This window comes from Frieseomelitta varia, unplaced genomic scaffold (genome assembly GCF_011392965.1).
Source record: "Frieseomelitta varia isolate USP_RPSP 00005682 unplaced genomic scaffold, Fvar_1.2 scaffold_471, whole genome shotgun sequence".
Taxonomy (NCBI): Eukaryota; Metazoa; Arthropoda; class Insecta; order Hymenoptera; family Apidae; genus Frieseomelitta; species Frieseomelitta varia.
In genome coordinates this window covers 293,963-311,298 of record NW_025110225.1, presented here as the reverse complement: position 1 = coordinate 311,298, position 17,336 = coordinate 293,963, and the positions used below count along the sequence as shown (strand labels likewise).

The following is a 17,336-nucleotide window of genomic DNA, read 5'->3' as shown; positions in this document are numbered from 1 at the left end:
CCGGTTCGCGTCCCCAAACCCAGTGCATTCCAGGGATTCAATTCACACTCTTTAATCAATATCAAACTTTACTTTGAACTAGCTGCACTTCATTAACGTTGAAGGCAGCGAGCCACCGATCGGCACTCGTACGTCGAAGAAAAGAAAATACGTAGAACTAGATCGGCACGCTACACCCTGGTAATTTAACCCAAACCGCTACAATCGTCCATGATATTTCCATTTGAGGTATGCCACGAAACGAGAACATTTCTTTTCCCATCGCGTCTTTTCTCAACCACGAGAAGATAAGAAAAATCGAATACAATTTCGAATGCCTCGGGAATGATGAGTGAGTTGGGGGGGGGGGGGGGGGGGGGGGGGGGGGGGGGGGGGGGGGGGGGGGAGTTGAAATACGCGCGAAGATGGATCGAAAACGACGCTCGTAACGTCGGGGCTCAACTTTATGAATATTATTTTCCAGCAGATGTCCCCAACGATAGAAGCTCGTCGACGTTGTCGTCGCCGTCGACGTAATTAATGATGTCTCCGGGCAGGCGGAGGGGGTGGGTTCGCTGGCGAATTCGTCGAAAGAGGAGAAAGACGAGGAGGAGGAGGAGGAGGCAGAGTATTTCAGAGGTAAGTTTGGCCGGGCGGATCGACGATAAGGAACCGGGCAAAACCATCGTGGCTGGATGGTGAACGACAATACGCGAGAATTATCCCGGAATGACGGGGTAGTTTTAAAGGCAGGAAGCCGACATTAGCGCATTGATACCGCGCCTTCTGCCATCGTCCAGACCATTAATATTACTTAGTTTACGGGCAGAGTTCGCGGCGGGGATGGATGAATCCGTCGTTTCTCCTGTTTCCGCGATTCCATTTTCGGCCTCTCCAAGTTTTGAACGTTTCGTCGAAGTCGCGACGCATCGTCCGTAACGAAGACTGCGGATACGCGGTCGAAGTTATCCGACTTTTTCGAGGGCCGTGACTTCTGGCTTATGAGATTTAATTGTCCGAACTGGCGGAAAGACAAACGAGCCGGGCCAACTCTCGCGGCGGAATTCCGGTTTCCGATGTCACGGGATTCGCCGGGATTAGCGGCAACAAATCATCGGGATTAAAACGAGAACGGGGGCGCGCTGGATTTTGTGTCCCGGTTCGAAAGAAGGCGGAAAGAGAGAAACTATCGTAGCTTGGAAACGTAGGAATGAGAGAGAGAGAGAGAGAGAGAGAGAGGGCGGCAGGAAGGACGAGATTTCGGTAGGCGTGAGCTCCGTGAGCTTGTAAAATCAAAAGGACAAACAATTAATAACCCCGGTACCGACGATTAATCAGAATTTAACTCGCAGTTAAATACTCGGCTGGCATCAGGGGGGGTTGGAGGCGAGGCAGAGCCGACGCGGAACGCGTAGCCAGCCACGCTCGGAAGGGATACCGGCCGAGGGTACGGTGCACGCAGGATAAACAAAGGTTTACATCAGTGTCAGTCGCAACAAGTCCGAATTCGTCTAGGGATCTCGGCATGAATATTCACGGTGCTCGCTCGTCCGTCCCTTCCAGCCTCCGTGCCCGCCAATTCGAACCCCCCTATTTCTACCTCATCCTCCGCCACTTTCTCCTCCTCCACCACCACCACCACCTCCCTCCGTACCTTTCTGTTTCGCTCTGCACGGGTCCGCGACCATTTGCCACTCCCTGCGATATCCATCGAACCAGGCTACCAGTCAAAGGCTGAAATCACAATACGCGTTTGTCCGGTTGACGAAGTCGACTCGACCGGGAGCCGCTAAAGCAAATAGAACGAGACGGTTGGCTAGACAGAGAGAGAGAGAGAGAGAGAAAGGGAGAGATGAGAGAGAAGCGAGAGAGGTTGATCGCGGGGGTGAACGCGTGCGAGGGGCCGAGGAGAGAAGCGAGCCAATGGTCATTGCCTTTGAATTGGAAATTACGTTTCGGTCGGTCAAGTGTCGATTTTCACTCCCGTATTAACGGGTTCGAGACCTGGGGTCTTTCCTTTCTCTTCGCCTCGACCAACCAACGGCACAGCAGAGACCAGCAAACAGACAAAGGAGACCTACAGTCTCACCTACTACCGTAGTACTCGTAGGGATGGAAAGTTTCACTTTGTGCCCCCGTGAAACGACACAGAGAGAGAGAGAGAGAGAGAGAGAGAAAGCTGGTTTCAAGCTAAAGCTGCCACGGTAGCGTAAAAGGAACAACGAGGCTGTTGGGGGGCAACGCAGGACGCGCGAGTATTTCGCACAGCCAGTTGAATGATTTAATCCCCGAATGATGGACGGGCACGTCGTGACGATGATCTGCGTGCCGTGAAGTGACAAGTGGTTAGGATCACGGGGAAACCTCGGTGGCGGATGACGGTGGTGGCTGATGGCGCGCGATGGTCGATGTGCGCGGTGCGGTGCGGCGGATAGCCGAGGGTGGTCGCCGGTGGTCGACGTTGGTGTCGTATCGGTGACGGGACCGGGCTGCCGGTGGATGGATTTGAGGACGGTGGGAAGGAGGGTGCGGACGCTCGCACCGTACAAATCATGCAGGCATTACAGCGTCACGCCTGGACTCAACCTGTCGCGCGACCGGAAACTCGATGCCGACGGTAATGCTGATTTATCGGACGCGAAACGGTCGCGTGTTGCACCGGCCTACGTTTCCCGCGTCTCGCGGCTCATTTTTCTCGGCTCGCTGCGGAACAAACGCGACACGCAGCACCACCGAGACACACGGCACCAATCTCTCCCACCCAACCGGGTCTGTCACCTACTGGCGCGAAACGCCATGGTCGAGCCCCTTCGATGCCACTTTCTTTTCTTTTTTCCCTCGCCTCCCTTTTCTTTCTTTCGGGTAATCGCTTTGAATGGTTTCCTACCTTTCGAGATGTTTGACAATATCTTCGTAGGCAGCTCGGCAGTTTTCCCAAACCGTCCCGGACCTGTGGATCACAAAAAAAAGCGACACTTGAGATACGACGGTGGAAACGCAAAACGGGGAGACCGAGTGATCGCGAGATAGAAAAGTAACGTGGAAAAGTAACGAGGGACGAGGGACGCCGGTTGATAAGCGAAATCGGTTAATTATAAGCCTTGCCACGGTATATCCTCGAGGAAAGTGGATCCGCGGAGTTGATTAAGAGTCCTCCTCGTGCTGTCTCATCTTTCGTTTGTCCTTTGATTCGATCGTGTCTGTCCCGCGCCCGGAACGAAGGCGCTTTGATGTCGTTGATTAAAAAAGACGTCGTCGTTGGTCCCCAAGTTTCGGCTAATTTACCCGGTGTATCGACCGGGGGTTGAATATACTTGGAAGAAACGCCGAGTGAAGTCGAACGAAAAAACCGAAGAGGAGCGGATCGAGAGAAGGAGTCTGGTGGAGCGAATCAAGCTCGAACGATTCGTTGAAAAAGAGAAAAAAGGGGTGAAGAACCGTGGCACGGAGGACGGCTGGATCGGAAGTAAGTTGTTGTCGCGAAAGGCGGCCTGCGGCTCGCGTAAACCGGTCGAGCGTTGTGGCGAGCAACGGAAGGGCTCGGGGCTGAATTAGAGGGTGGCGATAGAGGGCAACGGTGCGCTGACGGCACGGTACGCCAGGATGGGGTTGCGTTGAATTAATCATATTCCGGTGTTTGTCGTGCCGCCCCCAGACGTAATCCGTCTTACCTCCCGATCTCTCTCGCTCCTCTGCCACGATAGATTTGCATTTTAATTAAAAGCAAAGCGCTGAAATCATAATGCGAAACGTGCGGCGCCGCCTTCGTCGCGTCATTATACACGTAGGCGCGTAGCCTCGGAAGGACACGACTTTTACTCCAACCGACAACACTGGCCACCCCTCCGCTCAAGACGAATCGACACGACTCCAACGTTCCTTCCACGATTCCAACGTTTCCATTCTATCGGAATACTGTAAAGTATCGCCTCGAATCGACGAAGAAGCGAACTGAACCGGTTAATAGCGAATAGAACGAGGCTAATTACGGTTGGCGGATGTAATCGAAAATTAAGGCGAGTCTCCGTATCCTCGAAAGCCCCTGTGGCTGAGACGAAGTTTCACGAAGGCGGGAGAACAGGGAGCACCACCAACGGTATCTATTAGAAACGCGTTAACAAATGCCTGGATTAGCTCAGAGACTATCCTCCGTCTTTCTCTCTCACACACACACACACACACACACACACACACACACACTCTCTCTCTCTCTCTCTCTCTCTCTTTCTGTAAGGAGAATCTTCCTCCGACAGACTGCGTCCTGACGCGTCTTCGTTTCTCCCTATTCGTGTCTCCCGCACGCAAGAACGACTAAACGAGGTCGCGTAATCCGCGATATACGTCTCGGGACCGCAACGCCTCGAGGATTTATCCGCTCTCGCTCTTCTCGATCCTGCGCTCCTGAACGAGACACGACGCGGCGGATGAATTAACGGAATTCCGCACAGAGTGGTAAAACGTGGCGAATTTTTTTGGCTGGGTTTGGCGCCGATCGTCGACAGACACGTACGACGAGCGGAAGAGAGAAGGACGACTCGGTTGAGGTCGCGAGTGTAACGCAAGCCGAGTAAACGACCTAGAAGGAACGCGATGCAGCCAAGGAAACGGACTTCGAACGGAGACCGCCACCGAGAGACGGAGGAGGCGAAAGAGGGAAGGAAAGATCAAGCAGTGTCGAGACCCCTCGGATTTCCACGGCTTCGCCGTCTCTTCAAATCCTCTTAAAGTTGTATTCTTTTGGCCTCGCTGGCCCTTCGTTACAACTACACCGGGACAAGACGAACGCTTCCGATCCCAACCAACGCGAGTTTCGAACCTCCGAAAAACTAGCCTGTCGTTTCGCACGAGATTCCAGCTGCTACACCTTGCCCGTCTTTCTATCGTCGTCGTGTTTCACCGCCTATATAGCTTTGCTCGTAATTTCGTTTATACGCGCGGACCAATTTCGAGAACGTTTCGTAGAGCTTACCTCGCGAGCGCCTCCATGTTCGACATGTTCGGGTTGACTTTGAGGCCCTGTTCGGCGCGCGCCTGAGCCTGCGCCTGCAGGTGATGCGGCAGACTAGCCGGCGACAGGATGGCAGTGTGCCCTGCACCTGGATGACCACCTAGTTGCATGAACTGCATGTGACTCAGGTGCGTTGGCGGGTGATTGTAGCCGTTTGCTAGCAGTGGCGACTTTTCCATCCTCGGCACGTCTGAAACGAGAAGCGAACAAACAGCTTTAACCACTTGTCTTACGATCTTCTTTTCAATTTTAAAGGCTGAGCGTTACTTACTGAAGTAACATTAATTTTGAGTATTTTAAAGTGTTGACACACCATGTATAATTTTTATTCATCAGCTTATTCAGTTCAATGAAGTTAAATTTAACATTTGAATTGAAATTTCACAGGTTTGCAATTTACTTCTTCTTTCAAGTTGAGACCTTGACTCGATACAAGTGAAGGAGTTAAACAGAGATAGAGAGACAGAGAGACTTACTGAAGTAACATTAATTTAGACACACTGTGCATAATTTTTATAAGCTTATTCAGTTCAATGAAGTTAAATTTAAAATTTGAATTAGAATTTCACAGGTTTGCAATTTACTTCTTCTTTCAAGTTGAAACCTAGACTTGTACCACGAGTACGACTCGATGTTACAAGTGAAGGGGTTAAACAGAAATAGAGAGACAGAGAGACTTACTGAAGTAACATTAATTTAGACACACTATGTATAATTTTTATTCATCAGCTTATATTCAGTTCAACGAAATTAAATTTAAAATTTGAATTGGAATTTCACAGGTTTGCAATTTACTTCTTCTTTCAAATTGAAACCTAGACTTGTACCACGAGCACGACTCGATGTGAAGAAATTAAACAGAGATAGAGAAACAGAGAGATTTACTGAAATAACATTAATTTAGAGTATTTGTGAGTATTTAATTTAGTGTCGACACACTATGTATAATTTTTATTCATCACCTTATTCAGTTTAATGAAATTAAATTTAAAATTTGAACTGGAATTTCACAGATTTGCAATTTACTTCTTCTTTCAAGTTGAGACTTTGATTTGTGCCACGAGTACGACTCGATGTTACAAGTGAAGAAATTAAACAGAGATAGAAAGACAGAGAGACTTACTGAAGCAACATTAATTTAGAGTAACTGCCGACACACTATGTATAATTTTTATTCATCAGCTTATTCAGTTCAACGAAATTAAACTTAAAATTTGAATTGGAATTTCACAGGTTTGCAATTTACTTCTTTCAAGTTGAGACCTAGACTTGTACCACGAGTACGACTCGATGTTACAAGTGAAGAAATTAAACAGAGATAGAGAGACTTACTGAAGTAACATTAATTTAGACACACTATGTATAATTTTTATTCATCAGCTTATTCAGTTCAACGAAATTAAATTTAAAATTTGAATTGGAATTTCACAGGTTTGCAATTTACTTCTTTCAAGTTTAGACCTAGACTTGTGCCACGAGTACGACTCGATGTTACAAGTGAAGGGATTAAACAGAGATAGAGAGACAGAGAGAGAGAGAGTATGGAACGACGGACGAGATCCCCGCAAATACTGTGTGTATATTTGCCGGGGGATTCACCGGGCAGGATTCTGCCGTTCCGGTGTTTCCAAACGGACCGTATATCTTCGTCAACCGGCACGCGTCACGATCTGGTTTAGGGGACGATCGCGACGACGACGTCGTATCGGCGTGTAAACTTCTACCGGTCGGTAGAGTCGGGTTGATTCGCAGGGGCGCGAAGCAACAACAACTTTGTACGAACGTTCGAGGCCCGACGATTATATCGAGAGGGCCCATTTTGGGATTCCAGTCGTGCAAAGATGACGTCGAAGATGATGCTATTGCGAGACCGAGATCGTGAGGATTCGTCGAGAAGGGGGACAGAACGGTGAGGTTATACGGTGCAATGGAAAGCGAGACCGAGAGGAGCAGAAAGATAGTGAGAAAGAGACAGGGAGCGGCGGCCAGGCAGAAAGGGGAGAAGGAGGTTGCCTCGATGGTAGGGGTAGAAAATGAGCGGTGCCTATTCATTACAAATTATCTAAATGGCAGTGATTTCGGCGGACCGGCTGGCCGTTTGACGAGTAAGTGGCGGGTTCGCTAGACAGTGACTGTCGATCGCGGTGTATGGCCGTTCGGCTCGCGATTGCCAGCGAAACGCCAGCGAGATCGTTTGACAACCACTGTGGGACCCGGCCCATGACCGGCCCTAAAATTGGACTTATTACAACTTATAGAGAGCGATTTGAACGCTCCGCTCAATAACATGCATTATCCCCAATCCATATGATTTAATGAAATCCCTCTAAACTCTCCACTTAGCCTCAGTACCTTCTCGCGCAGTACCCCTCTTTTTATTTTCCCTCCCTACGTGTGTACGCGCTCTTTCGTAGATTGCTACGTGTGTACCAACAGAGAGAACGAAACCGAACGGTGCGGTGTCACGGAGTGGGGGGGAATAGAGAGACGGAGAAGTAGCTACATGGTGGATGCGAGAGCGGGCGGAGAGCGAGAAAACGATCGAGAGGGCAGCGAGAAACAAAAAAAAAAAAAAGAGTAGGGCAGCGTGGAGAGGAAAGGGGCCGTGAACGAAGGGAATGGTCGGAGGGAGCAAGAGTGTCGTGGCACGTTCCGATCAGCCGAGATACTTCAAACGCACGTTCCCCTCGATTTTATAACTTCGACAGCGGGTATTTGTCGGTCGCGGTACGTTCGACCTTACCGAAATCTGGTGCAACGGTGCACGTCTCGCACTGTCCACACCGAACACCGGTATTCCACTGGGATTTTACCGTCGCGTGATTCAAGAGCAAACGAAATTTCTGGAGATCTTCCTTTCCTCGACAGCGAGGAGGAATGAGACGATGGCCGGCCAACTCGATCGCGGTGGCCTCCGCGATGGACGATAAAACACAATTTGAGCAAAAGACTGCGCTCCTATAACTTCCCACCCCTGGATCCCTGGACCCGCGCGCGGACGTATATACCGCCACCTCTTTGCCCCTCTCGTGGCTGATGAGGTGACAACCCATAATTATACAGACCGCTTTCTGTCTGGCCTGACTGCAGTGGCATGCGGAGGAGAGGCCTCCATCATCCTCCACCTCTTCCTCCTCATACTCGTCCGCCTTCTCCTCTCTCCCTTTCTTCGCCGTTCTTCTCGTTCTCTTCCACATTGTTCAATTTCTCTCTTCTCCGTCGTTCTCCCTTGCTCCTTCTCTCGCACCCCCCCGTGCATTCTCTCCCGCTTGTCCTTTCTTCGCTTTGTCTTTCTCCTCTCCCCCCCCCCTCCCCCCCTCCTTCCCGATCGTCGTATTCCCCGCCCGTATCTGCGGATCTCGCTTTTTCTCTCGTTACCCTTTATCCTTCTTTTTTTTTTTTTTTGCTCCTCTCATCCACGGCACGGTGTTTCTCATCCCACGGGGCCGAGAGATCCACCGAAAGCAGACGCTACTCCCTCGGACTTTGACTTGCGCGCCGCTTAATCACGATACACGTGTTCTCTTTGCATGTGTAACGCTCTCGTGAGACGTGGAGACGAAGGCGGAGAAGTGAAATCAGCAGTCGGACTTGGCGGTCGGAGGAAGAGGATTGCAAAGGTAAAGGCAAAGGCGAAGGCGAAGGGTGGAGGCGCAGGAGGCGAGTAGTCACCTCTACCCTCGTGCCGCGCGTCTCGTGCCCGTAGGAGAAGGACGACTGCGCTACTTCTTTTCTGGTGTTAATTACAAAACGCGAGAATAAATTGCCAAGCTAAACGAGTGCCCGGTATCCCTCTTCATCGCGACCTCGTCACGTCTGTTCTTTCTTCCAGCGCGGCCCTCCGCGACGGACAGATGAATGGAAGGCGAGCCGTCTGCACAGGTGGAATTTGTTATGCGTAGCGATCACGGCCGGCTATACTCTTTCTTTCTCTCTCTCCTCTCGTCACTATCGTTTCCATCTTTTGCTAAGCTCGACGAAAATTTATCCAGTTCCTTGCTGTCTATTTCCCGCATCATCGATGTGCGAGTATCTCGGGCTTCGAACGCACACGATCCCAACTTTCTTTCCCTTCTTTGTAGTTTTCCTTTCTTTTTCTTTTTTTTTTTTTTTTTTTCAGCCGCTGACAGTGACCGCACGGACATCGACAAACCGTTCGTTCTCCCTTTTGCTCGAGCGACCACCGAGACGAGGTATCGTGAAATTATTCGGAAAATTTGCCCTTTGTCCGCGAATCCTCGGCTTCCCGTCATTGTTCTTACCAAACGACGAAGAAATCCGACCAACTCCCTTTCTCCCTGTCTTTCACTCCCGATGCTCGACCACGGTCTCCGTTAACGCGCGTTATTTGCGCTTAGGTATGTATATGTTTACCCTCGACACCGACTCCCTCAAAACCCTTGGATTTAACCCTCGAACACCGACCCTCGAGGCTACGGCCGATGACATCGTGGCCCTTTAAGCACCTTCCGCGCCACCACTTCTTCGCCTATTCTTCATCCTACGTCTTCCTCTCTTTCCACTTCGGACGACGCCGAGTCCAATTCGTTTCTCTGGACATTCCCTGTCAATGTCGTCGTCGATTTCCGCTCCAAATCGGAAGCTGGATCCTCGGCGTACGCGCGGTTAGCCGGACCGCCGTGCACGTGCATCTCATCCAACATTGTTCGAGCGGCGTGTATTGGTACATAAACACGAGACGGGAAACACAGTTTCGCGCAGGAGGAATCCGGTTTTTCAAGTAATCGAGAGAGAGACTCGGAGCCGGGCTAGCAAGGCAAGCGGGCAGGCAAGCAGCTAGCCAGCCGAGCGAACAGGCGAGCAGGCGAGCAGGCAGGCAGACAGGCAGGCGGGCAGCCATCGAGCTCCCTGCGTCCAGTCTGGAAACAACCGAGAGGAGAGAATGGATGCCATCACTATGTATACCTCCTTCTCGCTCCTCCTTCCTTCCCTCATCCTCTTTCCTCGCTTTCCTCTTTCACCACACCCATTCTTCTTAATCGGTTGCCCGTATTGAGACGTAGATGTAGCTGTCTCGCACGAGTCCGCCAACTGCTTTCTTCCAATGCGTTTCCTTCGCGTCGTCGGGAAACCTCGGATCAAATCGGTCGGTAGTAGGGCAAAGAAATCGCAATAAAGACGAAATTGAAAGTCGAATGGTTTTTGTCCTACGATATCGAGACGATGTTATCTTACGAGCAAACGAAAATAGGATGAGGAATCGTAAAGACATGGTTGCGATCATTCTTGCGAAGCGTCGACCAACTCTTGGACAGTGCAGTTTCTTTTTTTTTCAAGAAAAGCCCCGATTTCACTCCTTCATCGCATCGGAGCTTTTTTTCGGGCTGGTTGCCTACCACGCGTCTCCCCGCGAAACAGCAGTTCAGTATTTGTTCTTCTGAGGTTCCTCTCCGGATACGAGCATCATTCCGAGGGCAGTAAACCTTTTGATATATAGTCGAAGGTTTTTAGAGTTCTGTCAGCCACGCCCACAATCAGCCTTAGTATTATTTACACTCCTCGTGGTTTATAGTCGGTTGTCTCGCATCTTCGTCCCCGCTGCACCTCCATCGCCGTTGCCCCCTTCACCCCGTCTTTTTTTACTCCTTTCGCGCTTCCTTTCTGCTCTTCCTTGCATCGTCGTCCGCCGTACTGCCTCTTCGACAACGTCATCGCCTCGATCCGCCTCGTCCTCGTCGCAAATTTCATTTCCGTTTTTTCTTCATCCTCCAAGTCAAGCTGCTCCTCGACATATTCCCTTCACGGCCGATCGTGAACGGAACGTCGATCGATTATGCTCGGCGTTCGATTCCGCGCAGCGTTTCGGGCAGCGTTCGCCGGCCAGTCGCGAATTTATAAAATTAGACAGCACCGCGCGAACTGTATCGTTCGCGAAATTATCTATTTCGGGCGAGCAGACGTACGCGATCGCATAGCCGCCGGCGGGCATTTTGGACTTTTCGGGGTCCGACACGCAACTCCACCCGGACAGAGAAGGACGCATATTTTATTTCGGAAATGATGATGATACGCACGAAACCTTCGGCTTTATCGTGCCAATCCGCCGCCGGTAAACTCCTTTCTCAGCAGTCTTTTTGCGAATCTTTCGCCCCGGTCACGAACAGTGGCGCCGCGCCGCTCATGTACAGGGTGTCCATAAAGTCTCTTTGCAATTTCAAAAATTTATTACGAAGGCAAATGAAAAGACAGATGAGTGGAACTTATTACAAAATGAGACGTATATATTTAAGTTTCTTTCGCTGTTTGCTGTAGCATACTCTCATCAATGGTGGCAATGACATCAGTTGATCTTTGGATCATTGATGTCCCGTACCTTTGTTCAATACACACGATATATCTTTGACGTAACCCCATGGGTGTCCACAAAGTCGTTTTACAATTTCAAAAATTTATTACAACGCCAATTGATGAGACATTTTCGTCAGATTTATTCCATGTACTCACTGGTTGTCAAAGTTATCACATTGGATTTTAGGTACTCTGATGATGAATAAGATACTGTTAAATAAACTCCTCTAAAAAATGGCTACTCCTCGAGAGAAGGCACAGTGTGTATCATGGTTTATTGAAATCAAATCGGATCCGCAGACTCAGCGAAACTTCAGAACTAAGTATGGAAGAGATCCACCGTTACGTCCATCAATTCGTGCATGATACAAGAAATTTATGGAGACAGCGACAGTGTTCGATAAAGGGAGAAGTGGACGACCAAGGACATCCGAGGAAAACATCGATCGTATAAAAAATCGAGTACCGTCTTGATGTGCAATCTCCGTGCAACTAATGGTGCTCATAGAAGTGTACTAAATGAAGCAGAAAAAACTTAAATACATACGTCTCGTTTTGTAACAATTTCCACTTATCTGTCATTTCATTTGCCTTTGTGATCGATTTGTCAAATTGTAAAGAGACTTTACGAACACCCCGTATTCTTTAGAAATCTTCCACGTTGCGAACTTTGTCTTTGCGAAGCGGCATTTTAATTCTCGCGACGCCGATGCATCATCCGACGGAGTTGTCCGAGAATTCTCCCGATATTGTTCGATGTCGTTTCGAATTTCGTCCGTGGCGTCGGCGATAAGCCGCAAGTTGCAACGTGACGTCCGAATCAATCAGCGAGGTTGTTATTTTTGAAACGAACGGGAATGGGATGGCGGCCGTGTGAGAAAAAGGGGGGCGAGAAGCGAGCCGTTTACATTCGGCAGCGATCGGCTGTTCGAAAAATCGATGCCGGGGCTAATCTGGAAAGTAAATCTTCCCCGCGGGCTAATCAAAACCGAGGATCGAGCCCGGGGCCCGCGCGTTTCTCGCAGGCCGCACATCTGCCCGTTGGCACGGCCCGTGAAGCTCGGCCAGTCCGCTCCTCCTGCCGGCTCGCCGGTCGATACTTTTTCACGTGCTCGTAACATCGGTTAATCCTCTGCATAAACATTGTATTGTGTTTCGCCGGGGATGCTCCCATTATATCATATTTTGTTATTAATATCTTCCGACTGGCTGGGCCCAGAAGCTGGTACGGGGCACTTTTGTGCACTCGCCGAAGGTAAACGTGCCCTGTTGCCTCTGGTGCTGGGGATCGAGCGAATCGAGTCGTTGTGGAGCGACGGAGAGAGACAAAAACAGAAAGAGAGAGAGAGAGAGAAAGAGGCAAAAGTGGAAGAGGGTGGAGAGAAAAAGGAGGACGAAAGAAAGCGAAAGAGAGGGAGGCGGCGCTCGATACCGGTTTCCTTTATCGCTCAATGCCTACCGGGATTTTGTATTATCCACGAACGCAAACTAGAAGCACAGCGTCAATTTCGCACGACCCTAAGCATTTCCGTTTAAATCCAGATCGCTCTGCTCCGAGTTTTGCTACAGTTCGGAGTTTACGATCCCTCCCCCACGGCCGCGCTGTTTCTGTTTCTCACTCACACATACTCTCTCTCTCTCTCTCTCTCTCTCTCTCTCTCTCTCTCTCTCACTCACTCGCTCGTATGCTCCGATTTCGTCATGCGGTTAAGCGTCCACGAAGTTTGTAGACAGGCGTTGTTGGTGCGTGTTGCACACGCCGCGCCGCACGAATATCGAGTGTCGAGCGATTTAAAGGCAGCCGTGTCCCGGCTGCAGGCCGAACGAGTGGCAGCGGCGCGCTCGCTGCCAGCGAGCTTTCAGCCCGAACGAGAACGGAAATGAAAAGAAAATAAATAGCGCGGCAAAAAACCGCGGCTCGTTTGCGTGGGTACACGCGTAACCAGGACCTTTGACATGTGCCCGTGTAAACGAGCAACCGGCCCGGTCGACCGCCCTCGAAAGTAGACATTTACCCCGTGTCGAGGGGGAGGTTTCACCGGCAGAAAACAAGCCGCGATCCGTGGTGTCGGTTTTCATTTCCCTCGCGCTCTTTTTTTTCCCCAATCGTTATTCTCCCTCCGTTCGTTTCGCCCCGTTTGTAGACGCGGAGCGCGTGTACGTGCTTGCCAGCTTGCTCGCTCGCTCGCTTGCTTGCGCGCGCGCAGGCAAGCACGCACGCGTCCATTCGTGTGCGTAGCTGCTTTTTTTTTTTTTTCTTCTTCTTTTTTCCCCCTCCAACCCTGTTGAGTTGGCCTGGTCCGTTGTTTCGCGCAGTTCCGCCGGTTTGTTGGTCACGAGGGCCGGCACGAGGCCCGTACAAATTATAAAAATACTCGAACGAGCGAGCTAGAGCGCCGCGCTATGCTCGCTCGCTCGAGGACAAAGCGGCCCGCTCGTTGATTCGCGAGTTAATTGAGCGGCGCGGCACTCGCCGGCCGCTAACGAGTAAATTGTTGACTACCACCATCGCCCCGGTACCGGGTGAACACCGACGGCCAACCAGCCAACCTGCCTCGCCCCTCCGCCAACATCCCCCCCCCCCTCCTTTCACCCCGTGAACCATCGCGCCGGAATGGCCGGCAAATTAGTACAGATTTTTGAAGCAATTAGCCTCGGTTTTAACCGCAGGAAATTGCCGTCACTCTCGTAAAAAGCGCGCGCACGCTCTTCTCTGCTCGTAAGCGACTCGCGACCCAGCGTAAATCCGCCTTTTCCAAGCTTCGTTCATCCTGACGTACACGCGTTGGCCACCGAGCCACGCGTATCCACATGTTACATACGTGCACGTGTACGTTCCGAAGCACGTTCGATCGAACATCGATCGACGCCGATTCGCGTCAGCGTCTCTCCGCGTGATAGATAGACCGATTAAACGGCGCGTCGAGCGCGGTAATTAAGTCGCGTTAAAACCGTGCATCGCCGCGCGTTTTACGACGCGCGTCAGCTTGTTCACGCGCGAGGGTTGGATCGCGGCAATCTTTTTATGCGCGAGTTATCGCAATTGTACGACCCATAACGCGTTTCTACGCAGTACGAACGTACGCAGTCGGTGGGGAGAATCGTGTGCCGCCCGATCGCGCGACGATTTCGCGTTTTTCACGCGGCAATGTCCCGGGGATGCGAGTAGTTTTCGAGCGTAAAAAGCAAACACGGTTCGTCCCGGTCAACTCCCCGCAGCGAGGCTGTGCCTATCTTTTTCCTCTGCCCCCCTCCCCCCGCGTCGACGTTTAACGTCTTCATTTAGTCGGTGCATGCGAGTGTTTCGTTACGAGGCAAAAAACCGGCGAAACGCGAAAATTCCTGACCCGGCTGATTTACGACGACGTGCCACGCAGAACGATGTTGCAGCAACGAACGGGTTTAATTCACCGGCGCGCCGCGTTTTGTTACTCTCTGCCGCGCGTGAAACTCGCTTCTCCCCCCTCCCCACAAGATCGGCCTTGTCGCCGTCCCGAATCTCACCTCCGCTTCGCGCCAGAGTAATCGTCCGCGATGGATGAGAAAATACACGGGGTAGAAAATCGTAACGGGGCTGTGAAACGAAAACATCGGTGCCGCGCGTCTCCCCCTTTGTCTCCTGTCGCGTAATAATCTCGCGGAACGTTATTATCGCTTTAATCGCGTGGATTATTTCACTTTCGTGTCGAATCTCTCGACCGCTTGGTTTTGGCTTCGGTCGCGCGCGTCCCTCGCGCTGCCACGACCCTCCGCTCGGCGCATTAATTTCTGACCGCAGCCTGAAAATTCCACGTTAAACCAGTGGTTCTCGTCGTTCGGTTCGCCAACGTCCATCCCCAAAATATACAAATCTTGAAGCTCGTCAATCACCATTGTAAACCGTTACGCGATCCGACTCCCGATGTTCCCGAGTAACCGAGGCTGGCTCTCCGAGCGTGTGAAAAATCATCGCTGCGAGAAAAGAGGTCTCCGAACCGGAGTGGAACGAAATGGAACGGAATAGAACGATCGATGGTGCGATATCGAAGCGACGTCGACCCCCTATTAACCGGGTTTTATTGGTACACGAGCCAGCCGCGTTGGCTGACCTACGACCGGCAACAGTTAATCAATGGTTTTATGAGCATTCGCTGGCCGGTACAGCGTCGTTGCAGCCGCGACTGACCGAACCACCCCAGCCACCCACTCGGGGTCGCCCCTCTCTTGTATCCGCCCGGACACCCACCACTCTTCCTCTTTCGTTCGCCCTTGCCTCCACCGATTCGCGAACCGCGACGCGTCACCCACGCGTTTATCTACGCGATCCACTGCTGTTTCCACGTGCCATCGATAGGTATATTTTCACCGTTCGATCAGAAACGGAACCCACTCAGAGTCTCTCTCTTTCTCTCTCTCTCTCTCTCTCTCTCTCTCTCTCTCTCTCTCTCTCTCCTCGGGGTGAAAAGAAGAGAAATTCGCGTTCGCCGCGTAAACGCGGATGCTTGGATAATTTACTTAGTTTGCGCATTAATATACGATTCGCCGTGCATTAGGTCATATAATATAAATAGCGGCCGGCCAATTTGATTAATGCTATTTCGGTAATCGATGCATTAAATAATTACCGGGGGCCGAAACGCGTACGAACGGCTCGACGTTAGCCGATAGTCATTAGTTTATTACGCAGCGTAGCCTAATAGTTCCAGCTTCGGGAATAGTTTCATCGAAAAACGATCGGGCCAAATGGAGAGAGCGAGCGGATATAGAAGCGGCGAATCCGACCGAAAGGTGCGAGCTATGCGGCTTCGCATCCACCGAAGAGAGAAATAAAGAGAGAGAGGGAGAGAGAGAGAGAGAGAGAGAGAGAGAGAGACTTTCTCGTGCACATCGTTAACCTAAAGCAACCCCCGCACGCGTTTACCCCTGCTTTGCTCTCTTTCTCTGCCTATCTCTCTATCTCCATCTCGAGTTGCCCGCTTCCTACCCTGCTCTCCCCCTCGGGCTATTTATTTTTCTCATGGGTTTTAATTTTGTAGAGACAACATAGATGCGTATCGGGCCGTCCTGGCTGTACCGAGCGTTTGCGTGCACGTATACACGGCCATTGTGCCGGCCATTGTGCCCGCTACGTCCCGAATGGATGTTACGCCGCCGCTATCGGGATCGGATCTCGCTCGTTGAGTTTATTAATTGCGTTATGGCAAGTGGCGCTCGCCTACCGGTCCAAATTGAAAAAAATCCCCCGTACGCGAGCCACTCGGCTCTCTCCCGGTACATACGTGTTGCACTCGCCTCTTGCACTCTCTCCTCCGTCTTTCTTCTCCGTGCTCTTCGTTCCCATCTTTCTTTCTTTCTTTTCTTTTTTTTTTTTTTTTTTTTTTACACTGTCGTCTCACCTCTGTTCTTTTTGCCTCGCAAACGAAGTAGAAGTCTCTCGTACTGGTAAATTGATATCGCAAGGGATGGTGTCAGAAAGATAACCTTCGATTCGAAAATCTTTGATAACTATCCACTTATTCGACGATCAGACGCGTATATATTCTTGTCACTTTCGTACCGTGTCACGTAAACGTACACACATTCCTTATTTTTTGTTCCAAGTTTTACAGAGTGTTGATATTGTTGACGTAAATATAATTATACACTGTTTTTTAAAGTACCTGTGGATATATTTATTCTAAACTGCACCAACAGCTAAACTCTTTCTTTTATACCCACGTTCCTTATTTTTTGTTCCAAGTTTTACAAAATGTTGATATTGTTGACGTAAATAATTATACTCTGTTTCTTATAGTATTTGTGGATATATTTATTTTATTCTAAACTGCTAAACTCTTTCTTTTATACTCACGTTCCTTATTTTTTATTCAAAGTTTTACAGAGTGTTGATATTGTTGACGTAAATATAATTATACTCTGTTTCTTAAAGTATTTGTGGATATATTTATTTTATTCTAAACTGCTAAACTCTTTCTTTTATACTCACGTTCCTTATTTTTTATTCAAAGTTTTACAGAGTGTTGATATTGTTGACGTAAATATAATTATACTCTGTTTCTTA

General features: G+C 50.2%; 1 protein-coding gene across 3 annotated transcripts in view; it reads right to left on the bottom strand.

Annotated features, from left to right (window-relative positions):
- Positions 1–17,336, bottom strand: part of LOC122532785 (dachshund homolog 2) — a 182,866-nt gene that overhangs the window by 95,871 nt on the left and 69,659 nt on the right. For all 3 annotated transcript variants that reach the window (XM_043661875.1, XM_043661873.1, XM_043661874.1), the window contains exons 3-4: positions 4,949–5,177; positions 2,867–2,929 (exon numbers count right to left, since the gene is read on the bottom strand). In XM_043661875.1, coding sequence (XP_043517810.1) covers positions 2,867–2,929; positions 4,949–5,177 — 292 coding nt within the window. The remainder of the gene's footprint in view (positions 1–2,866; positions 2,930–4,948; positions 5,178–17,336) is intronic.